Below are 24,406 nucleotides of genomic sequence, written 5' to 3'. Positions count from 1 at the left end.
TGAAGATCCTACTGAGGCTACCGGATTTTTCTACCCTTGGGTGACAAGTTGTTACGAACTATTGTCTCTATGAAAGATGAGACGGTACTGAAAATTTTGATGGATGATGGAGGTTTTGATATCCCTATTACGGAGACCTTGGTCCGCTCCGCCGCCGCAAACATGGTGTCAGGATCTTCCTTAATCAGCTATCTAGCCCAAATCAGCCAGGATCCGCTTCCGGTCACAGGGAAAATTCTCATCGCAGCTGCTCAAAATCAAAGGACCAGACTTGAGATGCTTAAAATCCTTACTCGCAGTACACCTGACGTCCAACTGACAGACACAGTATTTGAAGAAGCTTGCGCAAATAAAGATGTCATGATATGGCTTTTAGATCGTCAGGACAAGCATCTGCCAATTGAAAAAATGGTTAGGCGGATTTCTGAAGAACGATATGACTCAGGAAATGTGGTTCAGACTCTACTTGAACGGGATTTCTTGGAAGTTGATAAAAAGCTGGTTGAAGCAATGGCAGGCAATTTTTGACTGCTTGGAAATCTTGCTATCGCGGAAGCCTGACGTACCTGTTATAGAGAAAGCCCTCACTTTGGCTGCGGCGGATCCTTCTTCGATTCGTCTAATGATGGGTGTCAAGGGAAATACTCTGCAAATTACCGAGGATATATTGGTAGGCGCAACAAGGTCAGAAGGAGGTCGGGGAGCAATTGAAGTTATCATCCACCGTTGGGGACCAGTTGAGATTACCGAGAGGATTATTCGAGCCGCGGTCAAAAAATAAGAAACCAAAACTCACAATGTGGCTTCTTGAGCAAAAGTCGGAAGCATTTGTTGCTAAGTTTTGGCAGGAGGCTTGGGGAGATACTGATGTATGTTTCGAATGCAGAGCCTTCATTTTGAAGGCCCATCTCAAAAAGACGGGCTCAAAGATGACGGATTCGATGCTGGAAGATTATCCATTTGATGGGGAAAACCAGAAGAATTATGAATTTGACAGATTCATAACACACTGCTGCCTGTTAGTTGAGTACCCTGACATTCCTGAAACTCGACGGGTGATAGAGATCGTTGTGGAACGGTGCAGCATAAATACCATTGTGGGGTTTTTGAAGTACCAGAGGATCCCAGTCACGGACAATTTGATTCAAGCGGCCCAAAGAAACGAAATTGCCGATAAAGAGGAACTGAAGTTGTCCCTGGAGGAAAGGCGAAACCAGGCACATTAGAACCATGCCATGGAACAAAATGGTTTCAGCAGTGATTCTAATCCGACTCCGACATGTTGCAAGGTAGAAGGTAAAGATGTTGTATGTCATTAATTTTGTGTTCTAGTAGGATAGAATATCGTGGGTTCCAATTTATACCTATAGCCCTATACAGATGCGAAAATGTGTCAGCTTAATTTCCCATTTAAACGATGGCCGGGTTGAGTTAATAAGGCTGCCCAGGGCCAGGCTTTAGTAGCTTCGCAGGGCCATCGGAGCACCATATTCATAACAAAACGACATTGAAATGGGTTATCAACCCAATAAAATACGCACGATACTGCATCTACTGCATCTACTGCATATATGGCCATTTATTATGTCCAGTGCTTACTAGGTTGTCTTCGGTCTTCATTTTCTGCACTAAGATAAAATGTATATCAGGTAGAATGAGAAGAAAACCATTGCGTAGCTCGACCCAGTGCCGTGACCTTGACGAGGAAGGAAAAAACAACAACAAGCATCTTCAATAGATGCTTGTATCAACGAAGTTGATGACAAGGCCTAAGGACTTCGAGGAGAGAACATTGCCCCATATCTCAGATATCTTCAACTACCTAAGCCATCGTTGTTGTAGCTTTTTTGGTCATGATAGGAATGTACCTTTTGCTATATTGGCTGAATATCTGCCTTGAGTGCCCTAAATAAAGCTGCGAGCCGCCCATGCCCGAACTGTGGGCGCGAGGTGACCACGACCTTAGACATGCTGCTGTATAATTTCTTTTACAGGTTTTTGGTCTTTACGCTCAGATGTTTACCGACCGTCATGTATTCTTTATCTCTTTTGGACTATTTTGCCAGAGAATTATCACGCTAAGACATAGGGCGCGTAGAAAACTGGAAAAGGGGAGAGGAGAGGTGAGGTTATCTACGACATGAGCAACAGGCAGGTTAGTCTGAGACCTCATGCCTCACCTTTTGATAACCCGCTTATCGCGCCCGGGGGATTGATCTCAGAAGCCTTGGAAAAGGATAAAAGGGAACTAAGGTATAGATACCTGTTCAAGAACAGGGTGTAGGGCTTTTAATGTACTAGAAGTGAATTATAGGCAAGGCTTGATTAAGGAGAGAAGCTAAGTAGGTGTGAGAGATACAGATCTGGTGGGTGGTAAGAACCTACGTGATTATCAATCATCAGACACAACCATTTTCTTTCCTGCGGAAATACAGTTCTGCTTTTCTTCGGATATGCGGTGAAGAATATATGCACAAGTCCGGCAGCAAAAGCGGCGAACAAGTCAGACAAGCTCACAAGGGTGGAACTTTTGATGAGATGGCTTGGACGTACAATCCTATGTTCATGTGTGGTGGCTGTGAATGATCTTGCTTCTTGCTCTTATAGTGTTGACGGTCACTTTATTTACTGTTACTGTGATACATATCAGGCATCAGTATACCTGGAAACCACCTCTATTCAAGGCTACTATCTTACTCGCGGATTTGAACACTGCTACACCATACATGTAAGTTTGATCCGAATCCCGACAAAATGGAGAACATCTCAAAAGACTTAGATTCTTATTTGGAATTTCAGCAGATGGTATTCAATTTCATGTAAACTATAGGTCATATCTTATCAAATAGATATAGGCTATATTGAGATATAGGATTTGTATTTAGCCCCATCAGTAAAACCTGGCAATGGAACGATGTATTTCTGGCTCAATTACGTTTGATGTAGACAATCATATACTGAATAGGAATGTATTAAGGCTTGATATAGACTTAAGTTAAGGTGAACTTGAACAGACAAAGCTCAGAGGAAGCATATTATACAAATATCAATATAAAGAACCTAGGACCGTATGTGCTCATACAAGTTATACATAAGAAATAAGAAATACATAAATGACCTTTATAGGGTTGAATCACCCTTATTGCATAAAGATAATAGTGGTAAAGGATACATATGTGGCATTGAGTCAAGGTATTCGAAGTCCTCGACTACATACTACTACTAGTACTTGTACAAATTTGTGAGAAGATGAAAAATTATAAGAAGTTTAGATGAAAGAAGGAAAGCTACATATGTATAAAGTCTTTCATATTATCAGCCAGGGGTCCATACCTGAAGGCATGCGAGGATGACTTGGATCACAGCGAGTAAAATGGTCACCAGTCCAAGAATTAGTGCAACCCACAACACCCAAAAACGATATTTATCTCGCCTGTCATACCATAACATCTTCCAACCATCAGGGCATTCCGTCAATACGTATTCCTGTAACTCAATAAGTCTACTTCCAAAGTAGGGAAAGTCGGTGGCAGCCGAATACGATATCCGGAGATTAGGAGCGTCAAGTTGATCGTACAACGGCTCTTCACGCCAATCTCGGAAGCAAAGACGAGCTATCAAAGGGTCTGCAACTTGGCTGCCTTGCGCATTTCCAGCGGGAACGTGCTGCCTTGGAAATAGTCTCCTCAGATTCCAGCTCTCTTGCCATGACCATTTTCGCGCTTCTGGACACGTATCCTTGAAGTCTTCTTGCTTTATATCTGATAAAGTATCCGGAATTGTAGATTGAGCTTTGTTCCAAGATTTAGAATCTTGACCGAATATAAGCCGATAAGAGAAAATCAGCTCCCGGAAATAGTCGCCCGATTCAAGTTTCATGGGCGGAGAAAGCTCGGAATCGGTACGCGTAAGCCTTATTTGCTCGTCAAGGTAGCTCTGAAAAGTTCTGTTCGGTTTTAGCGCCCGGGTCTCAAACAGGAGTGCTTGAATCGACAAAATGAGAATACATACCGACAGAGAAACGTCTGATTGGAGTCAGATCCGGAGAGTAACATGGCACAGAAGGATGGATAGCGAAAGAGCCGCAGTGATTTTGTCTTTCGGTCGAATGTTAAGTGCATACAGAGAGAGTCAACCCAGGTTATGGTGATTCCAACGAGCTGATGTAGAGTATGATACGTGAGATTGGGCCCCTTCAATGTTGTTGAATCAGCCACACGAAATGATGGTTGCTCTGAAGGACTTTTTGGTATATGCATTCTCGAGATGGGGGAATCCCCTCGGCTAAAATGCCTGAGCAGGTCTGCTACAGAGCCTACATCTGCTTCCAGTGGGACGAGGGGTGTTTTCCAAAGAAATGATCGCAGTTGCGTTGAACGATAACCGACAGACATTGGCAAGCTCATGGCAAAATGATCCTCTTTTGGTTGGAAGTCCGGCTCAAAGAGTTTTGTGATGATTCCAAGGAGAATAAAAATCAACTGGCGCGCTTGGTTCTGACTGTCATCTTCGAACCAAATCAGGTCTTGTACTCGAAGTTCATCTAGAATTTGATCAAGTTGAACATGTTGCTTAGAGAAAAGCATACCGGCGATACAGGTGGAAATAGCATAAAACCTTGTCAAATTTTCCACTCCCACTGGCGGATTGTTGGATTTATCAACAAGTTGCGCAAATTTCTGGGGTATTTTTAAGAAATCAGCTTCTAGTTGCTTCAGGGGCCAACTAAAAAGACCTTCATCTTCAGACGCCACAAAAATACTGCTATCGGCCGCGACAGTCAACAGGTAATTCTCCCTGGCTTTTTGAAGAGGATTCAAGTTGGTTTTAGTATTTTCTTGGAGGTCCCGAGGATGTTGTATGCCTTTTTCGAGGTCTGATATCGAATTTCCGGGGCCAGGAATCTTTGAAAAATATGATCAGGAATTTAATTTTCTCACAGTGATCCCAATATGGCTTACCCTGAATACCTCCATACACTTTCTAAGCCCATCTTTTATACGCTCAAAACCAAATTGTGGTGGCACGGGTTGATTTCCAGCGGAAGATCGAATGGCTGTTTTTTTCATCTTCAGTAGGCCCTATTAGTATTATCCAGGACCGGATATGGCAGTTGAATGAAACTCTTCTTAAGTTCCCGCCGGGGCGTCTTGGGATAAGGGGTGTGCAAAATGCTCGGCTTGTTTGCTGACAAGGCTCGAGGTCGGGGACAGTCCTCCAGCGGGGCTGGGCGCTAATGCATGTCCCAGTGGCGAACCATGCATAAGCCACGGCGCCTCGGTTTGTGGCATGGCATGATTGGATCTTGCCTAACTGATGTTGTTGGCGTAGGTAAGCGTACCGTTTCGCTTTCATAACCCGGGCGATGGCGCAGGCACTGCAGATTTCCTTCGTCTCCTTTTGCAATCGTCTTCATTCTCTGCCATAACGGCCACTCTCCATTTCCTCACTTTGAGTTAGGCGTTGAAATTTAGACGCTGACTATGGAGCACATGGTTTTCCAAGATGTCGTTATCATTGGCTCCGGATTCTCTGGGCTAACAATGGCGATTCAGCTGAAGCGACAGCATTCATTCAAGAGATTCACAATTATTGAGAAATCTAGTTCACTTGGGGGTACCTGGAGGGATAATACCTGTACAGTCCTCCAGAACTCTTCCGCGCCATTTTGTAATTTCTTCTAAGGGTTTCTAGATCCAGGGTGTGGTGTGGATGTACCAGGCGCCTTGTATAGCCTGTCATTCGCCCCCAATAAACGGTATACCAAGTGGTACCCCCGTCAACATGAGATACTGCAGTATATGCGTGAGATAGCGAAAGAATTTGACATTCTCCCCAACATTCAGTTTGATACTGAAGTAACTTCCTCTCGATGGGTTGAAGATTCTCTGACTTGGCAAGTCAACTGCAATAATAGGAGGACCGGGGCTTTTCATCAAGTACAATGCCAGGTTCTGATATCCGCTACTGGCATTTTTTCCACACCTTCCATGGCAGATGAAATAGAGGGGAGGGATTTGTTTACCGGACCTGTTATGCACACAGCCAGATGGGATGAGACAGTTGATCTCAAAGACAAGAACATCGTCGTGATTGGAAATGGCTGTACTGTGCCCTAGTACATACGCTCCGATGCCAGGCTAATAGAAAGATAGGCTCCGCCTCACAACTCATTCCAGAAATCGCCAAGGAATCAGCCAACGTATATCAGTTCATCCGTACGCCACAGACATATGTTCGATCGGCCAATCCCAGTATTCCCCATTTCTTGAAGTGGACTTGGTCTTGTCTCCCTTTCTTGTACTGGATATTTCGCTGGATGGTTTTCCTTATGTCGGAATATAGATTTTTAACATACAAAACGGACTCTAATAACGCAATCTCTCGACGACGACGTGCCCAGAGAAGATCCAAAATCCACGTTCGACAAACTGCTCCCAAACAGTATTGGCATCTTCTTACACCACGGTATGAGATGGGGTGCAAGCGCATTGTGCTAGATTCGGGATACCTGAAAGTGCTTGGAGACGAGAATGTGCATCTTTCCAATGAAAGGATTTGCAGCATCACTGAGAATTCCGTCATCACTGAAAATGGTAGTGAGTATCTTGCCGACGTAATTGTAAGTGTAATACGATCGAACGTAGTATCTGGAAAACCTTCTCTTCTAACTCAGGCCGATGAAAGGTACTAGCCACGGGGTTCGCAACAGGAAACTTTGCGATTGATATCATCGGAAAGGGCGGATTTACGATTCAAGAACATTGGGAACATATGTCGGCCGGAAGAATGTCAGCGTATCAATCAATAGCTGTATCCGGTTTTCCCAACCTGTTCTTCATCTACGGACCGAATTCCTCTTTTGCCCACACATCGGCACTCTTTTCTATCGAGAATTCGGTGGCCTTAGTATTGTTGATGATGGACAGGATTTTCAAAGGTGCAATTCAGGCAGTTGAAGTGAGAAAACGCTATGAAAGAGACTATGATACTGCGGCTCAAACAGAACTCGAAAAGCGAGTGTGGCATACTAGAGTAGGTGGCTGTACAAGCTATTATTTGAGTGGAGACGGCGGAAATGGAATTTTATATCCTTGGAGTGGATATACCATGTTGAGGACCATGTGGTCACCAGACTATTCTGCTTGGAGATACTACTACTAGGGGGCGTCCAGTATTACTATTACCGCACGACACACATGTAAAAATGCGATTTAGTCGATTTTTGATAAAAGCTATCATATTTATTAACATGACACTGGCTGCAGCTCCGTCAGCCTTACACGCTTCTTCAAAAGAATGAATGGAAAATAGAATGAATGGAAAACAACAGAATGAATAGAAAACAAACCTTATGAATGGTGCCCTCATAGCTACCAGTGATAGAGGGAAACCAACCTATCGAAGCTGGAATCGCTTTCTGCCACCTCTGATTCAATGGTAGGACATTGTGAAAGATTTGCCTTATGTAAGCTTGCTTGAATAGCCATTTCCCTTGCCCTTTGAAGCTCTTCGGATGTAGTATTTTCACACTTTTGTATTGCCAAGGATTTTTGATGAAGGATACGAGCAATATGACCTGGTGCCTGTCGATATTTCGCAATAATAAGGGCGCAATCAAAGTTTTCTCTGTGACAATAATACAAGTAGTATGTGAGCGGGGTTGAAAACTAGTGCCCCGTCAAAATGAACATACATTGCTTCGTGAAACTGTCCGAGTTTTGCTTTGCAGAACCCAATCTTGTACTGAATGGCACATTTGAGAAGCTGAGCTTTTGGGGCGCTGTCCAGTTTCTGGGTATCAGCATCCTCGAACTTTTGCGTTGCCCGAGTCGTGTTGTCTCGCGCTAGTTCCAAATTCCCTATCGCAAAAAGCAGACTTCATATTTTCGCATCAGCTCTAGTCCTCATGACAGCTCAAGACGTGACAAAACTTACAGGGTCATCAAAATTTTTGGCCCGTCAACAATGAATTTCTCGGATCTATGAAAGAAACTCTCTGCAAGCTCAAACCTTCTTTGGAGAAGGTGAACCCTGCCAATACACATGAGAGTTAACCCACGGTAGTAATACCCCTCAGTCGGAGTCTGGGACCTGATGTCGTCGCACATGGTGTAGAGGCGCAAAGCTTCATCCAAGTTTCCATCTGCGGCATGCATTCCCGCCAGGTTGCTGTAAATATTAGCAAGCTCGATATGATTCGGCTCCAGAAGAGACACGCGGATGCTGAGGCACTCTTGGAGATGCTTTTTGCACTCAAACAGGTCGTTCCAGTCAAAATAAATCACACCTAGATTGTTGCACAGCTGTGCATATAGAAGACTCGATTTATCCCTGCATATATTCATGGCGATCTTTAGCAGTTGCTGACTCTCTCGAAGCGCCCCAATCTCATACTGATACCAAGCTGAGTTTTTAAGTAGCTCCTCCAACTCTGGGGATGATTCGAATGATTTTTTGTGCGTTCGGTCATTTAGAACAAGATCAGCTAATGCAAGAGAATGATTCAACAGCTCCTCGCAAGTAGCCCATTGGTCATAAAGAGAGCTAGCACCCCCCATCTTGGGGAAATAGTAGTTGAGTAATGTGACAGCAGCATTGTAAGCCTCCTGTCTGGCCTCAGGTCTGTATTTAAAGTTGCTTCGTCTGAAAGCCTGTTGTACCAGCCGGTGCAGAGAAATATTTTCACCTTCCCTCTGAACCAAGGAGCGTTCCATTAGACGATCGATGGCTTCTTCGACCCTGGAGATGAGGTTAATCATATAAGTAAATTTCAAATAGGCACGCTATGCTATACTAACTCGTCTCTATCTTCCTCACTGCAGAAAGGCACGTATCCCCCTGCACATGCCTCTTCTGGGACAAGAATCTTTATGGGGATTGCGGATGGACTGAGAATGGCAAAAATACTTAGTAACAGACTGGCCCGCGGATGATTTTCCCTCATTTCCACAAAGTGCATCTCCCAAACGGTTGACAGGCTATGTGGATAGTCCGTGAGATCGTCTCTCTTATCGTCAATCCGGGCTGACATCTTATTGTAATCAGCTAAGAATGCTTTGATTGTCAGTCGTCTTCTCCCAATGTAAGACGCCATCTGAACGATTCCAAGAGCGAGTCCCCCAAGTTGATCCAGGACCACTTTTTTTTCTTCGTTTTCGGCCTGGGGATTGGCGCTTGGGTGCTCGAAACTACGCACTCGATCAAAAAGGGCCTGTGCTTCTTGTTCGCCCAGTCCTCCCAACAAACATCGCGCTGTTCTGCCGCGAGACCGGGGTGCGATAGTTGGATATCTAGTTGTTATTATCATAGACCCATGAGAGGGGGGAAGAATTCATTAAGCTCGCTAGCCTGTTCAACGTTATCATAAATAAGTAGCCAACGCTTTTCTGTATAGTTCTCATTAGTCGCCATGATGAGCAAGTCATTGCCCAGGTGAGGAATGGCTTACTTGTCTTAGCGAGCCAATTTTTGACCAGGTTGACATTGTTATTTATGTTTTCGCCCTTTTTTGACGCACGAGGAAAGTCCAAGCGAACTGCTATCTCATCAAACGACTCTCGAAAGGCGGGAGCTGAGTACGCATGGACCCAAAATATCGCATCGTAGGTTCTTGCCTTTTGACTTTCATGTGCATATGCGAGTGCCAAGGAACTTTTGCCCGTTCCCCCTAAGCCATGGATGACATATATGTTGAGATTTTGGGCTGCATCCTCTGCCGTCAAATGCTTCATGATTCCACCAAGCTCTTGTTCTCGCCCACCGAAGAGCTGGTTACAAGCATCGAGAATATAGCACGGAAATGATGTCTGGCTTTCTTCTTCTAGATTCATCATAGTCAGAAAACTTTCATTCTGATGCCTGACTGCATCCGAGTTGTGCCGCCACGAGTTTTGCACGAAGCTTTGCATTCTGTCGACCGAGTCATGTAGTCGCCTCATAGTTATATTGAACTTTCGCTGCAGGGGAGGCCACCTTCGAGATAGATTTGCCATCAAGTAGGGGCCTATTGAAAATGCTCAGCTACAATCCTTCTGTTGAATTTGGTCTAGTCGAATGACACCAATAATCCGTATGCCTTCACACTATCTCATGGTCATGACATACCTCTAAGAAACTCCATCGCATCAGCCCAGAATTCTATCAGGGCAATAAACATATCCAACAATGCCTCACCAATGACCTCTTCCAGTTCCGACTGGCAGGAAATACCTGGGGGTATGGAACTTGAGAAAGCTTGAAGTTTTTCTTTCATTAATCTGGTGATCTCCGCCATTTTTTCAAAAATCTTGACTTCCTCTGAAGCGCCCTGTAAACTCATTAACATTCTATTTAGCGAAAGAGAAGATCTGACGACCATACCTTCAGCGCAAAATATATGCAACCGAGCAAAAGGTTCATTGTGATGGATCGCGAAGGTAACATCGCTACCAGAATTCCAAAGTGATCAGCCAGTTTATGTAAGAAAGGCGTTATAGAAGCTGCTAGATGACTTCGCAGCACAGCATGGTTGCGGAACCGTTCATCGCATTCAATATCGTCCAATAAATCTTTAGGTCTTGCAAATGACAGGATTCTTTTCTTCTCTCTATCTCTCAGTGCGAGATTGGCATAGCATCTCTGTTGCGCTTCACGCCATTGGATCAACAATGAGCTCTCGCTAGTAAGGTTCAAACATCAGTATAACCAGCGCCAGAGAAGTTGAATTAAACAACTCACTCCCCAACGCTTGAACCTGCTACTCCTAAATCGCTGACACCTGCCGATGTTCCAGGTGTCTCTATGCTTGAGTGCCCACTGGCACGAACTGAAGGGGCTCGCTCCCCGTTCCCCATACTCAACGGAAGTAACATGGAAATATGCCACTTCGTCAAGTCAAAAAGCGAGGCTGAACGTGTTCGATTTACAGTGGACCTCTCGGCAGACAAAATATGGTGGAATATGGTTGGGTGCCTTGGCGAATGCCCAGGTGAGAGAAGAGGGGCTCGAATTTCACCCGGGTGAAAAAAACAAGGGTTTGCTCAAGTGCTAAGGCCTCCCACACATACCCCGTGTGATTGGCTAACTGGATGCACCTCCATGCAGCAGTTCAAGTTGAGACCAACCATTTGAAATCCTGCTGCATATTAATTTCTTTGTTTGTTTGCTTCATTTTGATCACGTTCCTCCTTTTTGTTTTTTCTTTCCATTTTTCCCCTTTTCTTTTAATGCCGCTCGGCAAATTGAATGTAGACAATGACTCGCCCACCTATCATATATACGAATGTAAAGTGAGGCATGAGACCGACAGTCTGGAGATGCAAATATAAAAGGATGACCACTTTGCGTCCTGTCGATGAATATCTTAGAGAAGCAGGACATGGTAAAGATAGTGCTCATTCTCCCCTAAGACCTGAAAACTACCGAACTATCACCTACACCTACTACGCTTATTATCCTCCAACTTCAAACAACATGGCATCTCCCACTTCCTCCCATCCTGTGCTGACTACGGAAAATACTGGAGTTGATAATTCTGACTCCGCGTCAAGCTCAATGGATTGGGGTGATATGGATCGCGAAGGATATCCTCCTTCATCCAACAAACGACAACCTTGGGTCGAGGATGGCCTCGGGCCTACCGAAGAATATGAGCCAGCCAAGTGGAATATTGTCGGCCGTGCCTGGAAGCGGGTAACCGTTTTTGTGGAAGAGCTGATTGACAATGGTACCGGCTCCACTTAATGGGTAGGTTCGTGAAAACAAAAGCCCCTGATACATTCGGCTGCTAAACCCTTATCCCCAGGAATGCTCGAGGTACATGATTAGTACGAAGCAACAGAATCCGCGCAACGCGGGCTTGATTTTTCTGCTGGTTTTTTGTTGGAAATTGGGCTTCTGGTTGTTTTTGGTTGTCTCAACGTGCCGTGCCCAGAGGGGCAACTCCTTAACATCTGGTTGTGTCCCAGAGACAAATCGAAATATTGTTTTTCTTTTCTTTTCAAATTGCCACTTTTTTCTCGTAGGAATTATATTTGTTCGTTCGTCATCTAATGTCACTTCACTAAATGGCGCGTCCGACGTCTGACCCCGCCGATCAACTCTCGGCCAGGCTTTCCAGCCTCGGATATGCGCTTCGTAGTTGTAGCCTCATCCATTTAGTTAGAGGTCGCATTCATTGGGTGAGCTATTTACCCCGCACTTTGTTTGATTCTCCAGATTTCGGCCCTTGACTTGATGATATCAGGTGCTCACGCAAATAGGATGATCAGTTGACCACCAGCCAACCGATTTCAGAGCTCAGAGCAGGTGCATATACATGACGTGGAGTAATGCGAGCAAAGCGAGATCATTGAATCCTGGAATATCTCAAGTGCTGGGATAGGAAGAAGCAGAATAAGTGAACATAGGGCAATAGTAGTAGGATACTGGATTTTCTTGTCTACCAAACACCAATTTTGTATAAGATACAGTCTCCCAAACCAAATCTAGAAGAAAGGCTTGGTAATGATTATAATGATTATCTTGTCACGTAATCCCTCATTCGATATGAGCATAAGTCCAAGTTGGGTTGCTTCGTACTTGTTAGGCCGAGTCATGGGTACATCCAGTCCTAGATGGCCGCCTCTCTCCATAATGCGTCTACCTCCATAGAGGACTCTTAACCGCAGCTACCGTCCAATTTTGATGGCTTATCAACTATAGTTGTGAAGGCATATGACATATACATGGAATATCTCAAGAGCGATATAGCAATCAAATGCTCGTATTAAACAAAGCTATATACATGTGGTGGCTGGGTTGTTTGCTTTTTCTGGGGTGGGTAACCAATTATAAACTTACACGAACCATCCGGAATACTATCGTGTATCGCATGAGTCAACTTCAGTAAGCTGATGTGAGTGCGCTTGCATAGCTAATGCCGTCATAAAGGAATGCGGTGTAACTTCAGCTGCATGCAGCGTGATGCCATTAATGGTCAGTTGGCTTCGTCCTAGCGTGGACCTCAGCCTCAAACAGACTAATTGTAATGCTCGAATTAACACATAGTAGGATTCTTATTACAATGGTACAGTCAAAACAATACATAAAATGAATTCCAACACAATTCCATTCTCCAAAAATACTCGCGGCCTAAAGCCCTTGATTATTGATGTGATTACCTAGGGTAGGAGGAATTCGATATTGGAAGTCCTTAGACTACTGGGTCGATTTTCTGGTGTATTCATGGCGTAAAATGTAGGACTCTACGCCGGAGCGTCACTGTTGGAGCAGAGAGTGTTGTAAGTGAAATTTAGCGAGGTGCCTCTGGCATTCCAGCGGTGTGATATCACCAACCACCCTCACGCTCTCTCTCCTACCCACCACCACCTACCAAGTTTCTGTTCATTTTTCATAGTTTTGGTGTGTTTGATAGCTACTAAGCAGGTTTGTATTGAGGTTTTGTCTTTCTTTTTTCCCCCGTTATTGGCAAGCTTTCTCGCCAAAATCCAAGAATGACTGGACTGATAAGGTATCTGGATCTGTTCATCTAAGACGAAGGGAGAGAGAAAGAGAGAGAGAAAGAGCAGGTGAGACGTGCAAATTCCTATGGGGGATAGAAGCTCTGGTTATATTCAAACTTTGAGTTCTAAACAATGTTGCTGTCGAGGAACTACAGGAAGAAACATGTAGGCGTGAATAACGATGCATCCTAGGAAACCATTTGATAAAAGCTTCACGTAGAATTTAGAGCGGTCAAAAAAGCTGAGACAAAAGTTCACTATTCAAAGAACTTAGAAAGAGACAAGCTTTGGTATCTTAGGGTGATTTCTCTTGGGAGCCAGAACGTTTGAATATCTTCATGTCCCAATTCATGATAATAAATCAACTCCCAAAGTAGGAAATATCCACAGATACCTTTCCAATGTCCCAAACCCTCACACGGCTAACTGGTTTGTACAAATAAGTAGTGGTCATTTCTTGCTTATTATTATTGACCTTGTCTCAACACTTTGTCTTGGCAACGAATTTGGTCTGGCCAAAGGATTATGAAATGAAACATGTGGACAGTCTGATTAAAAACTTGGCATGTTAGATAAATCTATATTCAAAATGTTGGAGCTGGGTGGTTCGGGACTTGATCATACATCGGGCATGAGAACCAGAAAGAGAATCGAATTGAACCATCAAAACAAGTTCATTCATAGTTTGACTGGAGAGCCAGTAGTATCGCTGCTTTGGATTATGACGTATGTAGTAATTCTCAGTGACTTGATCGGGAAACACTCGATCAGTTGGAATCAAATCACTTGGGCTCACTGATCGAAAATCACAGAATGCCAGAGGCCGATCCTCAATTTTGGGAATAAGGGGTCTCCAAGTACTGGAAATAATGAGCAAGAAGTTCTTCCAGTATGGTGCTAATCCTTACTTGATAATACGGAATCGATACTGAGAAGTGAGGTATCGTGCCCGCTCTTCGTCGTTGAGTCTATTCTGGATGATTCTGGGCGCGAAATCGAAAGAGCTGTCTGGGAGGTTTGAAACTTAGTTTTTTGAGCCTTTCAAGTTCAAACAAAACATACCAACTACAAAAAAGGTCAGCGGATCATAACAGTGGGACAAAGGACCTGAAGCCATGTTTACATACCGTGCAGCCCTACTGGTGGAAGGTTGGGAAGCAATGGATCGCCGATATCGACTGTGGGTGTTTCATATGCTTGATTCTTCCTTATCTGTCTCATATTCATGTTAATGTATTTTAATTTTATAATAGCATGAGTTGATCACTATCAACTAAACATACCTTACAGTCGTAAGACACCACATGCTCCGCCCCCAAAAGGCTTTTCAGATAGGTTTTGGTCTCTGTCAAATAATCTTCCATCTTGGAGATATCAGTGATCGGAAGAGCCTGAGAGGCATGATTTACGATCTGAAATCCCGACTTCTCGAGGGAGAATTCTTGTGTGTGGTCTCGTACGTCATTTATAGTGACATCGACGGCACTCCAAGCGATGTTGGAAAGTTTTCTGCTTTTGCCTGCATGGTTTGTATCTCGAATCACGGTGTAGGGCTTTTCAACTTCGAAAATTGGTGAGTCTGCAATAAAATCCAAGTACGTTGAAAAACAAACCATTTCGCAGTTGCAATGAAATTTGTAAGCTAGATTCATCTAGGTGAAATGGGATGAAAAGGAAGATTCTACTAATAAAGAATATTGAGAAAGGGGTGAGATTCAAAATCTTGATTGGCATGGTAGAGCGCTGCACAGAAAAATGAACACAAAATCAGAGATTACGCTGATGATAACGTGTTTCGTCACGTAATTTCAGGCGTGTGACAGAACCATTCATCTAGGTGCAATCAAAATCCTGCTCTGCCAAAGGTGGCCCTTAACCAGCTTGGCCGCATCCTTCACTAGTAATAAATTAGGTCACCCGCTTTCCAACACGATTATACCCCGCTCTTAAGGCCGCAACCATTCTAGGGAAATGTTGAGGTTTAAATGGAAGATATCGATTTTTTTTATCATCGCGTTACTTGTGACGGTACACTTGAACCTATCTTGCCCTAACATTCAACAAACCTTTAGCATCCTCAGGTCTTTTATGTGGACGAGACCATTTTCAGTGTTATATTCGTTTTTTGGACTGTCGCGCGGAAGCCCGAAGTGCACCACAACACAAAAGATGAACGATATTAACATATTGACAGCAAGTGCCGCTGATCTTCAGAAGCTGCTAGTCGCTGGAGAGTACAGCAGTACGGATCTGGTCAAGCTGTACTTGGAGCAAATTGAAGCCCACAATACAAATGGACTTAAGCTAAATGCAGTGATTACGACCGCACCGCGGGCTGAGCTCCTTCACCTCGCGGAACAGCTTGATGTGGAAAGAGCAGAAAAGGGCTTGCGTGGTCCGCTTCATGGGATTCCCGTACTGGTTAAGGTTGGCTGAGTAAAAACTGCCCCCACTCAGCTGCATTTTCTGAAAGAATCTAGGACGTGTTTTGGACACCGAGCCTCAATATGGACACTACCTGCGGCTCGTTTGCTTTAAGGGGGGCAAAAGCACCCCGAAATGCCGAAGTTATCGACATTTTACTGGCCGCTGGAGCGGTTATCATTGGGAAAGGGAACATGTCTGTGAGTGTGACAATGATTTCAATACGACAAACGCTAACATGGACAAGGAATGGGGTGGAAATAAAGGGAGTTTGATCACTGCTGGCTGGTCTGCGTTAGGTGGCCAGGTATCACGAACCACGATACATTGCACCAAGTTTAAGTTTTTGGACTGACAAGAGGCGTAGACTCAGTCACCCTATGTTCGAGGAGGGGTTCTTCCCAATGCGACATTTTTGGGACACAGTGTAAGAATCTCTTCTATCAACGAGGTCACCAATATATCTGATATGATCGTAGACACCATGTGGCTCAACCTCTGGTCCAGCTGTCGGCGTCGCAGCAGGATTCGCCCCTCTCATGGTAGGCACAGAGACTGATGGATCATTAGTACAGCCAAGTACAAGGGCAGCTCTCTACGGACTCAAGCTGACAGTGGGAACAATAAGTACATATGGGGTACAACCTTTGTCCAAGCCGTTCGATTCTATTGGTGGCGCGGCTAAAACAACGGAGGATCTTGCTAACCTTCTCGACACTCTTGTCCCTGGACGAGATTTCAAGTCTTCTCTCACGAAGTCCTGGAAAAACATCAAAGTTGGGCTTGTGGATCCAATGTTGTGGCAACCTGCGGATTTCGTCGTGGAACCGAATGATGGCTTTCTCCAGCAGACTGTAAGCTGTTCTACCTTGAAAGACTCTAGCTTCCATTAACTCCACGCTAGTTGAAAGAGATCAATCAAGCCGTTGAAATGGTGGAAGAGCAAGGTGCCCAAGTGGTCAAAAACGCGCATCTCATTTCCCTTGCGGAGATTCTTGAACAGGGCGGAACTAATATTGATGATTTCATAGGTAAGAGAGGCAGAGTCAGAGGAAGATCCCCTAAAATTGTGGACTATGTCACTAACACATGCCTAGGCCATGATTTTCAGAGTGAGATTAGCGAATTTCTCTCTGCCTTAGACAATCCGCACAGAGTCAAATCCCTGAAAGATTTAGTTGACTTCAATGCGAAGAATCCTGCTCTTGAGCTCCCACCTGGTAGGTTGAGGGGTTTCGCTTTCATGAAACATGGTAAACAGCACCATATCTAACTTTGATAAAGATCACTCGAATCAAGATGTCCTCATCGCGTCTCTGGATAACAATATGACTGATGAGCACTATGAAGTAAGCTTGAAAAAAACCAGAGATTTAACAAGGGCGGCTATTAAGAAGTCTATCAATGAAAATGGGATCAATGTGATCATGGGACCGGCAGATGCTCGTATTGCAACTGTCGCGTCTATCGCAGGGTACCCGGTCGCGACGATACCCCTTGGATATGCGGATTTCAACGGCCGTGCGTTTGGCCTTAATATTATTGGGCTAGATCAGGAGGAAGATCGCATTTTGGAAGTGATGAGTGCTTGGGAAGAAACATTTCCAAATGCACACCAACCTCCTCCAATGTTGGTAGATTGGCCAAAAGAAGCTACGTGGTCGAATATGTAGCCTCTGTGTAGATAGCGAACGGAGGTACATGAATATATCGGGAATAAAACAAAATGGGTATGAGGAAGGGCGGAGCTCGGAGGTCAGAATTTAGAATGATAAGAAGTACCCAAGACACCTCTAGCACTGGCAGCTCTATCTACGCATTCAAAATGTTCATCTCCTCTGGGATGATAGGAATAGACTGTCCATTCAATGTTCCTCTCTCAATCGAATAAAATTCTAAACTTGTTACCTTTGATCGGAGGCCGGCCTATTTCCATTAGATAGCTTAGTTGGCTGAGATGTTCATCCCCTCATCATCAATTTACTACTTATCTAACTTCTATCAGCCTACTAAACATAGTAGTTAATAGCTGTCCTTTATTTTTGAAGGAGCCCCCCTTAGGTTTTGTAAGACTATTTCTTCCCTCTTTAATAACCCTTACCGCTTTAGTGATTCTAGTTGTTTAGCCAATTTTAACTAATGCCTCGATCAGCATAATCTCTATTTTGTTGTATGAGCCCTGTACTAACTGTTGCACTTTCAGCTAATTACCATTTATATATGGTATATACTGTAACTATATGTATCCCGGAGGATAAAGAAGGGAGAACTCACTTATAGAACTATGAACTTTTAAAGAGCGCCAGTGGGAAAACGTACCGATTTTTCCACACAGTATTCAGGCGTGGAATATTCAGGTAGGTCAATATGGGCTCGAAGCACCCTGGAGGGGACGGGATAGAGTGGCGAGCCGCCCACGCCTGATCCGTCAGCGCTAGGTGAGCATAATCTTAGAGCAGTATTTGTATGACTGTGGTCACCTAGCGCCCACGGTTCGGGCGTGGGCGGCTCGCTACTCTATTCAGCCCTCTTCAGGGCAAGCCGGGCGGACCTTCACCCACCTAAATTTTCTTCACCTGAATATTCACCCTAGACAGAAAACTGTATCTTTTAACATTTTGGACAGAATGGTCATGGGTGGAATCGCCGCAGACAGATTAGGCTTTTTTCTTTTCACATACCCACAATCTAGTGTAGCAGACAGCAAATATACACAGACCATAATGTCGGATCGGAACGAATCGTGTATGGACTAGTATAACATGGATCCCATCGCAAGAGGGTTGTTTTCTCTGAGTGCTGGATCGAGTTGAGCGATCCTGCCTGATTCGTACAGGCTAGTTGTATAGTTAGCCCATATGTACGCTTACGTGTGCTTTACATACAAAAACAGTAATATAGGATCTAAACACGCGCTGAATCATCAATCTGTAATAGGAAAGGTGGTAATCTTCTCCTGCGGAGTTCGACACATAATCCAACATTAAACTGTATAGGCTATACAGTAGACTTTTCAGAACATAATAACACCAAAATAAAACAGGAGATCTTGCCGCGAACAGCAAAGAAGTACAGCAACCCCTTAAAACTTTTTAATGCGCAAGTCACAGCCACGGCGGCAGCAGAAAGGCGAGTCATTGATCGGCCTATATAGGTTCCTCACTCAGCACCCACAGGCAGTAAACCCTCCCGATGTTCAGACATACAAGGCTTTTATCAATAAATTTCCCACGAAATACATAGTCAAGTAAACACGATACCCACATTTGAAACACTTCAGGGATTCCGTAGGGATTTCGAAGCCACTATAAAGAATGAAAAGGATTTTGAATTCCCCGAGGATATATCCACAACGCTTAGAGAGGTTTAAACCGCTTATATTTAGCTTAAAAAAAACTATAGTGTCTGACATACCCGCAGTTCATTCTAGGAGAGTTAAAGAGGAAGATCAGACTTTCAGAGAAGGAAACAGACAAAGATAGCCTATCCCCAAACGATCTTACTATCTTAATGACCTAGTTATAGTGTCGAGGCTATTATGAATATTAGGAGAACTTACCTGATCGAGCAAGAGTTCAAACCAGTGCCTCCATACTATTATATTGCTTTAATTCAGCTCGCACAGGGGAGGTTTACGAATCCACGGCTTAGAGGAATAGATCTTAGGTGACCGTTAATCCAAATACTGGACTAGAAGCCCGAGTAATAGCTGTATATTATAAGATATAGATAACAAGATAAAAAGAGGAGGATAAGAGCTAAAAAAGTCTCTAATAAAGACACTAGGCTAATATTTTACCACATTTAGTATTTTGTGCTTACCAACGAGATAGTTAATACTAATAGGTAACATATAGTTAACTTCTACTTATATTACCTCCCTTTATCTAAATGAAATTAGGTGATAAAAGTGATTTGTAACAATTCTGAATTCATAATATAATCTTAAAATATTTAGATGTAAGCCCTCTATCCTACTTAGGTTACTCTTTATCCAAAGTCACCTGACGTTTCTCATCAAGCTGAATCCTGTAAAATCGTCGATCAAACCCCGTCCAGCTTTCAACTTGCCTGCCGGCTAATGATGCTTGTTTGGAATGTAACGACTAGTTAAATGTTCCATGACTAGGTCGGCTGTTAGTGCATGAGGCCTGTCATCGACCTCCTTGCAGCTTCCACCTGTATCTTGCCAGTTGACATGGTGAGTGTGACGGGGTAGGAGGGGCAGACAGTACTGTATGCAGTATTGGTGGGGCTCACCAGCTAAGCCCCTTGCTACCCCAAGTTTGGAAGGTGGAGGTGGAGGAAACAGCGGCCCGCAGTCAATGAGATCTAACATTTTTTTTTTATTAAAACCACAGAGTCCGTCTAGAAAGGCCAGATATATTCCAATTGAAACAATTGAAAATTGCCCGAAATTCCAACTTCAAACAATATGGGACGCGGTAGACTCGAGCAAAAAAAAAAGCTCTCCGTCCTCCGCTTAATTGTTGGTTGAGCACGGACATGGTACGAAGCACATGCGAAGAGTTGTTGTACGAGCTGATTGGGTAGGCCTCTGTAATTATAGCTAGCAAAATTGAAACTCCTATTAAAAGTCATAACCATTGAGTATGCCGTTCTGGATAGTGGTCTATATTCTACTTGTTAGTTAAGGGACCTTACCCCCTAATGACTCAAATTTCAACTTCCACGATGCGAAGTCGGACGTGTTGCATGGTTAACGGAGGCCCACAAGATAAATTTATTGTTTTTTACCATTCTTAGCCCCGCTGTAACTGGCACTATGAGCGCTACAGTAACACTAACCTCTTGAAAAACAACTTGAAGTGGGGTGAAAACGCCAGAGACCGAACAACACGGCATGTCTCAGACGCCGAAATTTCTATCACCGAAACTATAAAACGTCATGATAAGCGGGGTGACCCCCCGCATTCTTTGCATATTTTCAATTCAATCGATTCCCACAAGGTACACCAGGATCAACTTTATTTCCCATTCCTACCTGCACCCATCTATAACAATGGCAATTACTGGTAGCTGCATGTGTGGAGGTGTCCACTACTCTGCTGATGGTAGGACTTTCAATTATTTGAATTGCGATTATGAAATATATTTACTAACTTCACACAGTGGATAAGTACCTCGCCGCTCTGTGCCACTGCACTGATTGTCAGAAGGTAAATCATCCATGTACCCGAGACAGTAGTTGAATGAAACAATCTTGGAACTAACATTCCCAGTGGTCCGGCAGTGCCTTCACGTCCAATGCCGTTGTCCCTCGCTCTAGCGTCAAGGTGACAAAGGGTGAGTTTCTTTTCCTACCCTGGCAGATACAAATTGCATTTATGTATCTTATACCCACTCAATATCATCAATACTGATGCTTTCAGGAACCCCATCGTCCTACGACGCAGTCGGCAACAGCGGAAAGATCAACAAGCATTTCTTCTGCTCTAACTGCGGTTCAAGCCTTTACACTGAGCTAGAGGTCATGCCCGATATGACCTGCCTCAAGGCTGGAGGTTTGGATAACAAAGAAACCAACATGAACGGCAAGGTCGATATTGAGTTCTACGTCAAGGACAGACCTACTTATCTTGCTTCTGTGGAGGGTGCTAAGCAGGAGCCTATGTTCGGTTAAATGTAGTGAACTCAATGTCAGTAGCAGTTGAATTGGCAATACCTGAGGCTCTCATAACAAAGCTTAAAAGTTCAGTCTTGTTCATCATCTTGATGATGGCATGAACTTATAAAGACAGGTGAAGTGTGGCTTGCCGATGGTCTGATCTCCGAGTACTTCAAATTCTTATTGCCGGTTCTCTGTTCTACTTCTACAAGCGACACAAAGCCTCAAGACAACAAACTAGCACGAGTGAATTGAGTGAATTTGGTACTGAACATGTGCATTTGAACCAGAAAAAGACTGAGGTCACAGTGAACTCCTGGCTTTAGTAACCCAGATGAACCCATTCTGTTGCTTCTTCTTATTTATTTTGTCATTTTTGTATTTATTCATTTAGTTCTTAGGCTTCCAAGTCTCACAACCTTAGGTCACATGGAGCCCCAAGGTTGAGTGCGCTGCACTCAGGCTCAGGCTGTTGACTATACGTATTATATGATATTCGATTGCATGAATAGTAGTACTATACTGTATTCATTTAATACCTTGTTCAAGTTCTTCTTTATCCTGATAGGGCTAACTGGCCTATCTGTATTGTAAACTCGATGACAACTGTGACGACCTCGGTATTGGGTTGCTATAGTACTACTCTATCGTCTGGTTCACTTATATCCTGTATACTCTCAGATTTACCTATGCTGAGAGTTTACCTCCAATAAAGTTCCTTGGAGCTTGAGTTTTAGTTTTTTCCCAGTAAAGTAAAAATGGGCTTTAGTTCAGTAAAGTTTCTTTTCTTCACTTTATTAGTGCTCTAAAACTTATTTGTACTGTTCTCGGGCATATAGATTGGGAGTAACGGTACTCGAATAGGTAGGTACCTGGAGATCTTTTCATCAAGCCGGATATTTCATATCACCGGGATCACTCACACTCAGACACACCGGCTCTTTCCTCCTCCCAAAAAACATTCAAGTTTCAATCAACTTAAATACCACCAAACACCCACACCCGCCAAAACAGGAACAAGTATCTTCCCCAGAGCCCCATATATAAGCTTATATCTCTTTTTCACCTCATCCCCATGATCCGAAGCATCATTTTCCCTCGGAAAAGGCACATCAGGTACAGGTACACCCAGAAACTCACACAAAGGCTCCCACCCTTCACCGAGTTTATACTCTAGTTTCCTCTCAGCTGGAACAACATCCCTAATTTCGTCATAAAATGCCTCGTATCTTCTCCGCGCATTAAGAAGAATTTGGTCTCTATCATTCGCACCAAAGAATCCAAGATGAATCTTTCTCATAGCCCGCACAGCAGGTAGACGGATCATATCTCCAATGAAAGAATTGATAGTTGCCCAGGGCTCAATCATCACGCGGTCTAGGACTTCGCGACGGTAACTTGGCCACCATGTTTCGAAGTCACGTTGCACAATTACTACCTTTGCGGATGGGTAGATCTTTATTAGTTCTAGGCTGAACGGGGAGCCAAGGTCTGTTGAAACGTTGTGTTGGGCCCAGATTTTGTCCCAGTCGGAGCGTGTTAGGGGTGTTGGTATTGGAGAGTTGGGGGAGTGCCATGCTGCTTCTGCTGCGGAGAGCAGGTAGGACCATGGAGTGTCGGTTACTGATTCTAAGAGGCCATGGTGTGCGTTGAATCCTAGAATTTTGTACGCGCGGGCCATTGATTTTGTGCCGCTGCGGAAGAGAGAGGCGTTTATTATTTTTAGGCCTGGGGGCTCAACTTGTGCAGGTTCGGGTTGAGTCATGTTGATGTGTTGGGATGTGAATTGGATATGCAATTTTGAGGGAGGTATGAGGTTTTTTTTTTAGAAAATGAGATAGAAGAAAATTTTTGAGAGCCTTAAATTTGGATGGGGCTTATTTTATTGCTAGTGCTTACTGCCAAGGTAAGTAAGCTATACGAGTTATGAATTTGTGATTATCGAGTAGTAAGATCATTGGAAACAGAGAAAATAAGACGATAACCTTTTTTTTCTGTAGTGCTATGTTAAATGATCCTAAAACCGCGTGGTTGATGCGCTGATACGCAGAACATGTGCGACATGTCTGTCATACGTGTGTGAGCTTCTAGTAGAGGTGTGGGTTGTAGTGGGCCGATGACATGCAGCCGCATATTAGATAGGACTGGCGATCATCATATAGTTCTACAGATATGCTAAAGTCCTGCAATGGTTATCTCTGCGCCCGATACCTCCTAAACGGTGTTTGTACAAAAACTCATACCGAGATATCAGTAAAAGGCGTGACCCACAGTTCGGCCTTTGATGAAACCGGTTGTAACCGCAAGATCGGCACGAAAGTAAGTCAGTGCGTGATAAGCCATGCTGTGAGGTGCATGAAATCGAGAGTGAAAAAGCGAACGGAATGGAAATTCGCAAAAATCACCGGAGATACTATAGGTGAACGTGAACATAAAGATAAGGCTAGATCCAAAATAGGTTATGTCCAGCTTGAAGATGACTAACTTCCGCTCGGCCGCACGTATTCCGGTGGATGTTGTTTTGGCAAGGCAATATTATAGTCTATTCTTGGTACTCAGTATGGCCGATTTCATCTCGATTTGAACAATAGCTTGGACTCGGAAAATAAAGAGAGAGAAAACCGACGGTAGCCGTAATATGGACAGGTACAGAGACTCATGTAAAATCCCCCGCCTTACTCCGCACCTATTTCAGTATAAAGTTCCAGAGCTCCATGATCATCGTGCTGGATTACTAACCATTGCTATCCGTGAACATTCCCAAGACGATAAGGAAAGGAACCTTGGAAATCGAGATATACTCCATCTCTAACCTTGGGAAGCTCCTTAAAACGAGTTGAAAATCCGAAAACGGAAATACCCACCCACT

The 24,406-nt window shown here is 43.9% G+C and overlaps 9 protein-coding genes across 9 annotated transcripts; 6 read left to right on the top strand and 3 right to left on the bottom strand.

The window, feature by feature from the left end:
* Nucleotides 1-69: 69 nt before the first annotated feature.
* N7478_002168 (uncharacterized protein) lies at nt 70-528 on the top strand (the record flags this gene model as incomplete). Its single annotated transcript, XM_056918382.1, has 1 exon — nt 70-528. One exon carries the CDS (start codon nt 70-72, stop codon nt 526-528), a length of 459 nt encoding a protein of 152 aa, XP_056783993.1.
* Nucleotides 529-797: 269 nt separating this feature from the next.
* N7478_002167 (uncharacterized protein) lies at nt 798-1,226 on the top strand (the record flags this gene model as incomplete). Its single annotated transcript, XM_056918381.1, has 1 exon — nt 798-1,226. One exon carries the CDS (start codon nt 798-800, stop codon nt 1,224-1,226), a length of 429 nt encoding a protein of 142 aa, XP_056783992.1.
* Nucleotides 1,227-6,331: 5,105 nt separating this feature from the next.
* N7478_002166 (uncharacterized protein) lies at nt 6,332-6,694 on the top strand (the record flags this gene model as incomplete). Its single annotated transcript, XM_056918380.1, has 2 exons — nt 6,332-6,622; nt 6,677-6,694. The coding sequence occupies 2 exons, from the start codon at nt 6,332-6,334 to the stop codon at nt 6,692-6,694; spliced, it is 309 nt and encodes a 102-aa protein (XP_056783991.1).
* Nucleotides 6,695-7,398: 704 nt separating this feature from the next.
* On the bottom strand, nt 7,399-10,401 carry N7478_002165 (tetratricopeptide repeat protein; the record flags this gene model as incomplete). Its single annotated transcript, XM_056918379.1, has 7 exons — nt 7,399-7,429; nt 7,697-7,862; nt 8,063-8,742; nt 9,200-9,293; nt 9,452-9,823; nt 10,108-10,309; nt 10,363-10,401. 7 exons carry the CDS (start codon nt 10,399-10,401, stop codon nt 7,399-7,401), a joined length of 1,584 nt encoding a protein of 527 aa, XP_056783990.1.
* A 912-nt stretch (nt 10,402-11,313) lies between these two features.
* Nucleotides 11,314-11,724, top strand: N7478_002164 (uncharacterized protein; the record flags this gene model as incomplete). Its single annotated transcript, XM_056918378.1, has 1 exon — nt 11,314-11,724. The coding sequence occupies one exon, from the start codon at nt 11,314-11,316 to the stop codon at nt 11,722-11,724; it is 411 nt and encodes a 136-aa protein (XP_056783989.1).
* A 2,664-nt stretch (nt 11,725-14,388) lies between these two features.
* Nucleotides 14,389-15,100, bottom strand: N7478_002163 (uncharacterized protein; the record flags this gene model as incomplete). The annotated part of the gene is made up of 4 exons (XM_056918377.1): nt 14,389-14,492; nt 14,547-14,549; nt 14,612-14,696; nt 14,768-15,100. The coding sequence occupies 4 exons, from the start codon at nt 15,098-15,100 to the stop codon at nt 14,389-14,391; spliced, it is 525 nt and encodes a 174-aa protein (XP_056783988.1).
* A 553-nt stretch (nt 15,101-15,653) lies between these two features.
* On the top strand, nt 15,654-17,581 carry N7478_002162 (amidase signature domain-containing protein; the record flags this gene model as incomplete). Its single annotated transcript, XM_056918376.1, has 8 exons — nt 15,654-15,911; nt 15,965-16,108; nt 16,156-16,215; nt 16,276-16,335; nt 16,388-16,762; nt 16,813-16,939; nt 17,006-17,132; nt 17,170-17,581. 8 exons carry the CDS (start codon nt 15,654-15,656, stop codon nt 17,579-17,581), a joined length of 1,563 nt encoding a protein of 520 aa, XP_056783987.1.
* A 3,350-nt stretch (nt 17,582-20,931) lies between these two features.
* Nucleotides 20,932-21,552, top strand: N7478_002161 (GFA family protein; the record flags this gene model as incomplete). The annotated part of the gene is made up of 4 exons (XM_056918375.1): nt 20,932-20,983; nt 21,042-21,088; nt 21,152-21,215; nt 21,302-21,552. The coding sequence occupies 4 exons, from the start codon at nt 20,932-20,934 to the stop codon at nt 21,550-21,552; spliced, it is 414 nt and encodes a 137-aa protein (XP_056783986.1).
* A 958-nt stretch (nt 21,553-22,510) lies between these two features.
* N7478_002160 (sulfotransferase family protein) lies at nt 22,511-23,302 on the bottom strand (the record flags this gene model as incomplete). The annotated part of the gene is made up of 1 exon (XM_056918374.1): nt 22,511-23,302. The coding sequence occupies one exon, from the start codon at nt 23,300-23,302 to the stop codon at nt 22,511-22,513; it is 792 nt and encodes a 263-aa protein (XP_056783985.1).
* Nucleotides 23,303-24,406: the final 1,104 nt, after the last annotated feature.

Source organism: Penicillium angulare, assembly GCF_028827245.1.
Source record: "Penicillium angulare strain IBT 27051 chromosome Unknown utg000002l_segment0_segment0, whole genome shotgun sequence".
In the NCBI taxonomy this organism is placed as follows: Eukaryota; Fungi; Ascomycota; class Eurotiomycetes; order Eurotiales; family Aspergillaceae; genus Penicillium; species Penicillium angulare.
This window is presented reverse-complemented; position numbering and strand designations above follow the sequence as displayed.